The following is a 10,978-nucleotide window of genomic DNA, read 5'->3' on the forward strand; positions in this document are numbered from 1 at the left end:
CTTCCATTTTCATACAAAAGCAAACAACAAAAAATGTCTTTCTTGGAGGTATTTTATTTATACAACTCTGTTTCCTCTACCCCTACCACCAACCTTATCTACCTGAATAACTTTTATATCTGTTAAGATTCAACTAAAACATCACGTCTTCTGAGAAGCCTGGTCTGGCAGGCTGAGTGATCTAGGGCCAACCCTATGTTCTTGCTATATTCAGTGGATGCCATGACATAGCCTTTAGGTCCCTGTTCATAGTTATTATCACTTTCCTGTCTGCCTACCTCAATAAACTGAGTTCCTTGAAAGTAAGAAGTAGACCTTCTTTATCTCTGTGTTCCCACATGTAACCTATGCAATGCCTGGCACATGATTGGCATTAAATAAATACTGGTGAGAGAGCAAGTTGGAAAAAAAGAGAAGAGAAGGAAATTTGAAAATGAGGAAGAGTAAAGAAAAATATCTCTTCTATGTCATCTTCTGGCCTTCCAAGGATAAAACTGATTATACTTAGCATATTTTTGGAGCCATAATATAGAGGCACAGCACAGAAAGTAGGAATCCAAAACAACTCTTCATTTTTAGAAAAAATATACAAATTACAAGAAAGTTAGCCTATATATAGAAAGCACTTTTTGAACATATTTCTAGTTATCAGCTAAGGACAGTACTAGTCATCTCCCACGTCTATACTATTGGTAACCCAAATTTTCCCTGACAATCTCATTCTGTTCATAGTGGCCATGGGGGGAAGAATAATGTCCCTCAAAGATGCTCATATCCCAAACCCCCAGTTATGTGACTACTACCTCACATGGCAAAATGTAATTTTCAGATGTGACTAAGATGTGAATTTTGAGATGTGGAGCTTATCTGGGTGGGTCCAATGTAATCACAAAGGTCCTCTTACATGGAAGAGGGAGGCAGGAAGCTCATTGTCAGAATGATGCAGTGTGAGAAAAACTATCCATTACTGGCTTTGAAGATGGAGGAGAAGCCAAGGAACATAGGCAGCCTCTAGAAGCTAGAAAAGGCAAGGAAACAGGTTCTCCCCTAGAGCCTCCAGAAGGAACAGCCTTGTTGACACCTTGATTTTAGCCCAGTGAAACCCATTTGGATTTCTGACCACCAGAATTCTAAAGTAATACATTTGTGTTGTTTTCAGAGGTCACTAAATTTGTGGTGGTGTTTTTTTTTTTCCACAGCAGCCACAGGAAACTTAAGTGTTCACTGGGCACACTCTCTTCAGAACATGTTTTCTTTGAATTGATATCACTTCTGCCACAGTTATTGTTGAATAATTACTGTGAGTCTTGATGATGACCTTAAAAAAAAAAGAAGTGCCTGGAAAAATGTATGAAATAGTTCTTAACTTTAGACTCTGGCTATACTTGAAAAGCTCAGAGATTCCAGAACTCTAGCACACTGGATATCAGTGTGCTCTGTTATGACTCTGTTATGTCCCCTACTGAAGGTCATCAGGCTCTGCTCTAAGGCTAGGACCTTGAGAGTGGGGGCAGGGAAGAAAGGGGAAGAGGAGAGAGGGCTTCACGGTGCCCATTCTCAGGTTATCATAGATGCGAAATAATTAAACTTGCTGCACTGCCCAGACTGATAATAGCAGGCATCTCCTAAAGGACATTATGCTAAGAAGTGTCTATCCCTGTTCCAGACTGTCTGGAGGAGGAGGAAGGGAGAAGGAAAAGGAAAACAGCATATCAGTGGTGAATTCATACATATTTTAGAACGATTCATTAAAATTTAAAAGAAAATTCAGCTTAACTCTAAAGTATCCAGAAATTTTACAGAATCAGTATCTCTCATTTTCTGAACTTTCTGATCAGTCAGTATTTTAGCATAGAGCTTATCATTTTGGCTTTAAAGACTTTTTTAACTACTGTAATATATTGCACCCTTCCTTCTTCCCACTCAGCACAGAACCAATTGAGAGAGTCATAGGGATCAGAAATACAGGAATAAAATGTCAGCTTCATTACTGACAAACTAAAGAACAGCCATTAGGTGTAGGGCAACTATAGGTGTAGGGCAACACGCAGCACCTCCATGTTAAGCAGAATGACCTACTCAGTCCATCAGGAGCAGAGCTGCCCAGAGTTAAATCCCAGCAAGAGTCCAGAAGGGACCAAAATAGGCGTGCCCATTGTCTCCCAACCTCCCTTCCTGGGAAGATTGTCCCAGGGAGGAGTAAGCAAGGAAGAGAGAGGCCGGAAGTGTTACACTAGCAAAAGGTCAGGAGTAAGAAGGAAGAGAGAGGCCGGAAGTGTTACACTAGTAAAAGGTCAGGAGTAAGAAGGAAGAGAGAGGCCGGAAGTGTTACACTAGTAAAAGGTCTTCAACGTGGGTACAGAAGAATAGGGGATGAATGGTTTTCACCTGACAGCTGCTTCTAAACAACAGCAAATAAAGCTATGCTGCTGCTAAGTCGCTTCAGTCGTGTCCGACTCTGTGCGACCCCATAGACGCCAGCCTACCAGGCTCCCCCGTCCCTGGGATTCTCCAGGCAAGAACACTGGAGTGGGTTCCCATTTCCTTCTCCAATGCATGGAAGTGAAAAGTAAAAGTGAAGTCGCTCAGTCGTGTCCGACTCGGCTCTTTGAGACCCCATGGACTGCAGCCTACCAGGCTCCTCCGTCCATGGGATCTTCTAGGCAAGAGTACTGGAGTGGGATGCCATCGCCTTCTCCGATGCTATAATTAAGCTAAGTAATTGTATCTTGAGTAATCTGAAAGCAGTATTAGCAAGATCTGACTAAAGATCCATCACCCCAAAGCATACATGGAAGCAACAGCCTCCATACTCAGTGATGAGGAGCAGTCTGAGGTATGTTACTAGCAATAAAGCATAGACATTTACAAATGATGCCTCTTGGCTTCAAAAATTAGAGCTTGTTCAAAGGTGTCTCTATAATAACATTACTCTTTCTTGCCTTCTTTCAGATTTACTGTCTTGAGTGGGAGTAAAAGGAAAGGGCTTATAGATAGCATTCCAGAAATTACACATAACCCAGACTCCCTTAGCTGTGAAGTAGCTCAAAGTGAAAGACATTTCTTGGCAGCATTAATAGTTATGGCAACCATGAGTTACTGAAATGCTTGTGAGTTGGGATTTTTATAGTTACTTCTATTTCTTTTTTATTTTATCCAGGGATGAATTTGATTAAGAAAGCAAATGGAGATTTTTTTTTTAAGCATGAGTATCAACATGACACATGATCAAGAATGACCCTACAAATACTTTTGGTTAATAATGACAGAAGAACTACAATAACTTGTAAAAAGCAGACCATGTAATAAAATTTGTGAAATTTTCAAGGCCTACATTAATACCATTATAAAAAATTAATGAACACAGTTCACATATCTTAATTTAAACAATAAAATAGGAGGGTTTTGTTTTATTCTCTAGTTTTATTGAGTTACTCCTAAGGAGTTGTGGTCCAAAAAATAAATTAGAATTCATTTTTTAAATAAGTCACAATTTTTAAAAGCAGATTAGTTTACATATTTATTTTTATTATAACATCATTATGAGATTTTTAATAGTTTATTCATTTGCTTATAAAATGAATTTTTGTATACTTCTATAAACAGATATTCCACCTATTAAAAGATTTATGGCATTTTTTTCTTTTACTTTCCTACAACCAACCTCTCAAGTTGATGAAGTGTGCCAACTCTGAAAATAGTATATATTATGCACACAAATTGCTAAAAAATCAAGTATGAAAAATGAATACTCTTCTGCTATAAAGTCCTCCTCAATCCTTCTGCAACACTATCTTCTTAGGAGAGTTTTAAGTTGCCCAGAAACAAGATTTCCCCTTAACAACAAACCAGTGTTGTTGCTAGGGGATTATGACATAGGAAGAGTGACCTCCAATCAGAGAGGAGCCCCAGAAGTCTGACTGTGACATGCCAGTATAAATATGAGCACTCCCACCACCTGTAGGCCCTTCTCCTCTCCACTTGTAACTGATAAGAACAACATCTGCAATGGCCAGAAACGTCACCAAGAGGAACAAGCGCTGCAGAGGACACCAAAAAGCAATCTCCAAAAAGAAATCACATTCCAGCTCTGAATCTGGCCTTAGGAATTACTCACTCTACATAAACAGGGTCCTAAAAGAAGTGGTTCCCCAGAAGGGCATATCATCTCGCACCATTGACATCATAAACACCATGATCAATGACATGTTTGAGCGCATTTCCACTGAAGCCTGCAACCTAATGTATTACAGGAAACGCTGTACCCTCACCCCTGAAGACATCGAGAAGGCAGTGTATTTGCTGCTGCCTGAGAAACTGGCTAAGTATGCAGTGGCTTTCGGAAAAGAAGCTGTCCAACGATATGTCCGCTCCTAAACTCCATGTTCGAGCTTCATTAAATCTTGGGGAAAGTAACTCTTACTTCCCAAATGATCACTTCAATATTGAATTCATTCTTCTTTTTTATAACATAGTCATATTTCCCTGTATTTTTCCTATTTGTCTTATGTGTAGAGAAGAATTACTCTCTTGCTATTTTATGTTTTAATGATTTGCCTACTATTTAGGTTTTCCAACACCTGCTGCCCATGTGACTCCCTCCCAGAACTCATGATTTTCCTATGAATGTGTAAATCTCATTATATAAATTCAATGCTAATTGTATTGTTAAGGTATTGTTAACTATGTAAATGATTATTTAATCCAGCTATTTTGACTCCCAGGGCACACTGACTTTGAATTTATGAACACAAACATTTTAATCAGAAGCATACCAACACTGATAAATTTTCATCAAAAAAGTATTTTCTACAGCAAACTACATTCAACCACTTAGTTCTTTAGTGGAGTCCCTTTAGAACATGTAAACTATTTCTTTCAATAAGCTCAGCTCTTAACCATGTAATTTTTATCTTTGCGTGTGCGTCTTTTTAATAAGGTGGTGTACATCTGTTAATCTTTTATTCCAATCTATCCCTTTATTCCAGTCATTCCCCTTTGGTAACCATGAGTCAATTTTCTATGTCTATTTTGTAAATAAGTTCATTTGTCTTATTTTTCAGATTCCACATATAAGCGATATCATATCATATTTCTCTTTCTCTGTTGGACTTGCTTCACTTAGTGTGATAATCTCTAGATCCATCTATGTTGCTGCTTATGGCATTATTTCTTATGTTTTATGGCTGAGTAGTATTCCACTATATACATATACCACATCTTTTTTATCCCGTCATCTGCTGATGGACACTTGGGTTGCTTCCCATGCCTTAGCTTTTGTGAGCAGTGCTGCTATGAACACTGGGGTGCAAGTAACTTTTCAAATTACAGCTTTTTTTCCCAGATATATGTCCTGGATTGGGATTCCTGAATCGTATGATAACTCTATTTTTAGTTTTTTAAGGTGCCTCCATACTGCTTTTCATAGTGGCTGAAGCAATTTTTAATCTACCTTTATATTTAATTCACTGGAATGTATTATTCCATATTTATAGCATAATAAGGCCACCACACAGGAACCTACCACTCAATGTATAAACTTTGAACTTTATAGATGTCACTGGAGATATTTCCCAGTCCTATCTCCCTGTCTACTATACTGAATTTTGTTTCCCATTGCCTTGCTTTTCTTTGTACTTTTGCTACCTATGTATACATCTCTACAGAATATGTTTAATTTTCCTAATTTATAATTTAGGGGCCATACTACCTAGATCTTTTTGTGCCTGCCTTTTTCTTTTAAAACTGTTTCTAAGATTTAAATAGTTCTAATTCATTCTTTTCACTCCTGCACTCTATAGTATTCCATAATGTGAATATACAAGTTTATGTATGCTTACTCTGTTTATGGAGATTTGGGTTGTTTTCATTTTTTGCTATTATGACCAATGCTCCTATAACGAACTATAACAACAGCTACGACTTATGTAGCATTTGCTATGTGCCTTCATCTTACATAAATTATTTAATAGGGATGACCTTGTGAGGATTAAGTAATTTTTCCCTCCTACAGATGAGAAAAATGGGGCACAGAGAAATAAGTAGCTGACTGAGGTCACATACCTATGTAGTGGCAGAGCTGGGATCTGACCAGGTTAACAGTTGCTGTTCAGTCGCTAAGACACGTCCGACTCTTTGTTACTCCACGGACTGCAGCACCCCAGGCTTCCCTGTCCATTATCTCCCACAGTTTACTCTGACTCACAACAAAACATGGTCCAGACTCTGACAAAACATGGTTCACTGGAGAATGGAATGGCAAACCTCTTCAGTATTCTTGCCATGGGAGCCCCGTGAACAGGGTAAGAGAGGCCACTGTGAACACATGAGGCACGCTGTGAACATTCTTGTACATACACCTTCTCACACAAATGTACAAGAATTTTTCTAGTTACAAAACCTAACAGTGGAAATGCTGGGTAATTAATATGCCCATACTCAACTTTCTAGATATTAACAGACTGTCTTCCAAAGTGTTTTACCAATTTACATTTGCAGGAGATGAGAGGAATTTAGATTCTTCTGGTTACAAGTAACGTCACTTAAGTTTCCTCAAGAAAAGGGGGTTTCCTGTATATACTGAGATTGGAACTGAGGCTATTCTGTCTCTTGTTTTTATATGCATGCATTTGAGTTAGACTCAAAACCATCCAATTTGAGTTAGGCCCAGATAGAAGTTGTTTGCCATCTGAAAGATCTACTTAATCATTATTCGATGCCCACACCTGCCATTCTGCTAGGGGTTGGCATTAGAAGGGCTTCCAAGTTCTATCTGGGGTCAATAAATTACAGCCCTTGGGCCAAATCTGGAAGCATCCCTCTTTTGTTTGAACCCCCTACAAGTTAAGAAAGATTATTACATTTTTATAGGGATATTTAAAAGGAAAAAGAATATTCAACAGGCATAATGTGACCCACAAAGCCTAAAATATTTGCTATGGCTCTTTACAGAAAGAGTATCTCATCTACACAATGCTGCTCTTTCTTGCAGGGTCTGCGATACAGCAGGTTTTCTAAGGCTTTGCCTGGGACACCTATATCTCTACAAAATAAAGTTGAAAATGATGAAAAATTTATAGTTGGCTTTCAAATCACTGTAGTAGAGAGAGTACATAAATGGGGCAATGACCTAATTATTCAGAAAAATGTTTTACTATATATTGAGGTGTTAAAGTGGGCCTTACTTGAAGGGAACTAGGGGGCTCCTTGTGTATTATTCTCTCTTTGTATATGTTTTGAAACATTTTAATAGAATCTCAAAATAAGATTAAGATTTTTGGAAAAAACTCTGGAGTCGGTTTCAAGTCTGACTATATAAATGCATGTGGGTATAAAAAACACATTTAAAAAATTTTAAACAATTTTTTAGTGTGGTAAAAATATATATAACATAAAACATCATTTTACTCAGTTTTAAATGTACAATTACATTAAGTACATTCACATAGTTATGGAACCATCATCACCATCCATTTTTAGAATTTTTCATCTTCTCAAACTAAAACTCCACAAACATTAAATAACAATTTCATATGCCCCCCTTCTCCAACCTCTGGCAATAACCATTCTGCCTTCTGTCTCCATGAATTTCGCTCCTCTGGATACTTCATATAAGCGGAATCCAGCAACATTTGTCTTTTTGTAACAGAAGTATTTCGCTTAGCACAATGTTTTCAAGATTCATCCAGCGTAACATATGTCAGAATTTCCATTCTTTTTAATGCTGAATAATATTTGATGGTTCAGCAAGTAAAGAATCTGCCTGAAATGTACGAGATAGGGAGATGTGGGTTCCATCCCTGGGTCAGGAAGATCCCCTGGAGAAGGAAATTGTAGCAACCTACTCCAGTATTCTGGCCTAAAAAAGTAATCCCATGGACAGAGTAGCCTGATGGGCTACAGTCCAAAGGGTATCAAAGAGTCAGACACAACTGAGCAACTAAGCAATATTCCATTGTATGTATATAATACATTTTATTTATCCATTCATCCACTAATGATCACTTGGGGTCCTTCCAACTTCTGACTCTTGAGAATAATGCCACTCTGAGCATATACAAATATCCCACATTAGGTGTATACCCAGAAGTGAATTGCTAGGTCACATGATAGTTCCATTTTTAATTTTTTGAGGAACCACCATACCGTTTTCCACACAGCTGTTTCATTTTACATTGCCACCAGCACTGCATAAGGGTTCCAATTTCTCCACATCCTCATCAACCTTTATTACTTGATTTTTACATTTAATAGCTATCCTAATGGATATAACGGAGAAGGCAATGGCACCCCACTCCAGTACTCTTGCCTGGAAAATCCCATGGATGGAGGAGCCTGGTAGGCTGCAGCCCATGGGGTCGCTAAGAGTCAGACACGACTGAGCGACTTCACTTTCACTTTTCACTTTCATGCATTGGAGAAGGAAATGGCAACTCACTCCAGTGTTCTTGCCTGGAGAATCCCAGGGATGGGGGAGCCTGTTGGGCTGGTGTCTATGGGGTTGCACAGAGTCAGACACGACTGAAGTGACTTAGCAGTAGCAATGAATATAAAGTGTTTTTATTTTCACTTCCTTACTGATTTGTGATAGTGATGATCTTTTCATGTGCTTATTAGCCATTTGTATGTTTTATTTAGAGAAATGTCTATTCAGGTCTTTTGCCCATTTTTAAATTATTGTTGTTAAGTTGTAGAAATTCTTTATATATTCTGAATATTAATCCTCTCTCAGATAGTTCTCCTATTCCATGGATTGCCTCTTCACTTTGTTGATAGTGTCCTCTGATACACAAAAGTTATTCATCTTGATAACATTCAATTTGCCTATTTTTCCTTTAGTTATCCAGGCCTTTGGTGTAATATGCCACTTTAATTTTGTATTGCTCCTTTATGAGAAAGTTACATACAATACTACTAATATACTTTTTAACTTGGAATCAATTCATAAAGTCAACATACTTCTAAAATTAGCTTCTATTTTTAATTTTTTTAATGTGTCATACTAGCTAAGACATTAAGGGTCAAAATTATTTCAATGCATAATTTTGACATTAACAGGGCCAATTTACCAACTTTTTAAAGTCTTGAACTCCAGGAACCTGAGACAGTTAAATGAAAGACAAAATGTAGCACTCTGCACCAGTCTTCTACTATGCATTCACCCCCATCTTCTCAGAAATAGAACCCTCAATTTTAGCTAAATTCATTGTCACCCAGGATAAAGATCACATTTCCAAATCTTCCTTTGACTAGGTGTCTAAGTGACCAAATTGTGCCGAATTGTAAGGAACATGCAACTTCCAGGAAGTATCCTTAAAAAACAAGAGTGCTCTTTTCCCTTCTCCTCTTTCCTGCTGGCTGACTTGGGGATGCAAAGACTAGAGCTGAAGCAGCCATCTTAAACTAGGAGTAGAAACCTATATATTAAGGATGGTAGAGCAGAAAAATAAAAAAGCTTTGGTCTCTGATGATTGAACTGCCATCCAGCCTGAGACTGCCTATATTTACACGAGAGAGGGATTTCTAGCTTGTTTAAGCCACTGTTATTTTGGGTTTCTATCATTCATAGTCAAATTTTGTTCTAATACAAACATCCAGAAGATTATTGACTGCTAAACAATGCAGTTAGTTTCAAAATGATTGTATACTTATTAAATAAAAACATATTAATCTAGAGATGGAGGATGGCAAATGTCTTGTTTATTTACCAGAGGATGTTGCTGCTAAAATGAAATCTCATGCTATTTAACAATTTGTTGTCAGAGATATGTAATGCAGATGGCAAAATTCTATTTTTATTAGTCTATTGGACACATGAAGTGATTTTAAAACATTACTTAAAATACAAAAATATGTGAGAGTCAAAGATGATGGGAAAGACAACTTCTGACTAAATCAACAACATGATCAATATGTGGATTCCATGGTAATTTGAAGATAGTGGCATACAACATAATAAAAGACGTCTCATACCAACAAGAAAGAATAGGGCTGATTTTATAATACAAATCACCCAAGCAATAAAATTCCAGCAAACTTAGATTATCCTTCTCTGAGCTTAGAAGTCTTATTTTAGAAATGAAAAATGTAATATCATATAAATATATGTGTCACTTACTATGACTTTTTCAAGTCCTGATATGTACACTGCTAGCTTGCTCCTGTGTGAATTAAACGTGTCAAAGTACTAGGAAATAGGAAAGTACCATAGAGTATTATACCTTACATATGGTACTTATAGTTTACTATGGATTCACAGAAATGTGTTCTTTGTGTTAGGCGCCGAGAAAACAAAGTCCATCCCTTTAAAAGCATAGAACTTTTTGATTTGCATTTCTCTGATAATGAGTGATGTTGAGCATCTTTTCATGTGTTTGTTAGCCATCTGTATGTCTTCTTTGGAGAAATGTCTATTTAGTTCTTTGGCCCATTTTTTGATTGGGTCATTTACTTTTCTGGAGTTGAGCTGTAGGATTTGCTTGTATATTTTTGAGATTAGTTGTTTGTCAGTTGCTTCATTTGCTATTATTTTCTCCCATTCTGAAGGCTGCCTTTTCACCTTGCTAATAGTTTCCTTTGTTGTGCAGAAGCTTTTAAGTTTAATTAGGTCCCATTTGTTTATTTTTGCTTTTATTTCCAATATTCTGGGAGGTGGGTCATAGAGGATCCTGCTGTGATGTATGTTGGAAAGTGTTTTGCCTATGTTCTCCTCTAGGAGTTTTATAGTTTCTGGTCTTACGTTTAGATCTTTAATCCATTTTGAGTTTATTTTTGTGTATGGTGTTAGAAAGTGTTCTAGTTTCATTGTTTTACAAGTGGTTGACCAGATTTCCCAGCACCACTTGTTAAAGAGATTGTCTTTAATCCATTGTATATTCTTGCCTCCTTTGTCAAAAATAAGGTGTCCATATGTGCGTGGATTTATCTCTGGGCTTTCTATTTTGTTCCATTGATCAATATTTCTGTCTTTGTGCCAGTA

General features: G+C 37.3%; 1 protein-coding gene across 1 annotated transcript; it reads left to right on the forward strand.

Annotated features, from left to right (window-relative positions):
• Nucleotides 1-3,962: 3,962 nt before the first annotated feature.
• On the forward strand, nt 3,963-4,443 carry LOC147350514 (histone H2B subacrosomal variant). Its single transcript, XM_086362109.1, has one exon. The coding sequence runs from the start codon at nt 4,009-4,011 to the stop codon at nt 4,375-4,377; it is 369 nt and encodes a 122-aa protein (XP_086218235.1). The 5' UTR covers nt 3,963-4,008; the 3' UTR covers nt 4,378-4,443.
• Nucleotides 4,444-10,978: the final 6,535 nt, after the last annotated feature.

This window comes from Bos grunniens, chromosome 20 (assembly GCF_055505025.1).
Source record: "Bos grunniens cultivar Pamir isolate PY7600 chromosome 20, Bosgru_T2T1.0, whole genome shotgun sequence".
NCBI lineage: Eukaryota > Metazoa > Chordata > Mammalia > Artiodactyla > Bovidae > Bos > Bos grunniens.

Coding starts and splice junctions, on each gene's coding strand:
- LOC147350514 (XM_086362109.1), top strand. CDS start 4,009: ATGGCCAGAAACGTCACCAAGAGGAACAAGCGCTGCAGAGGACACCAA.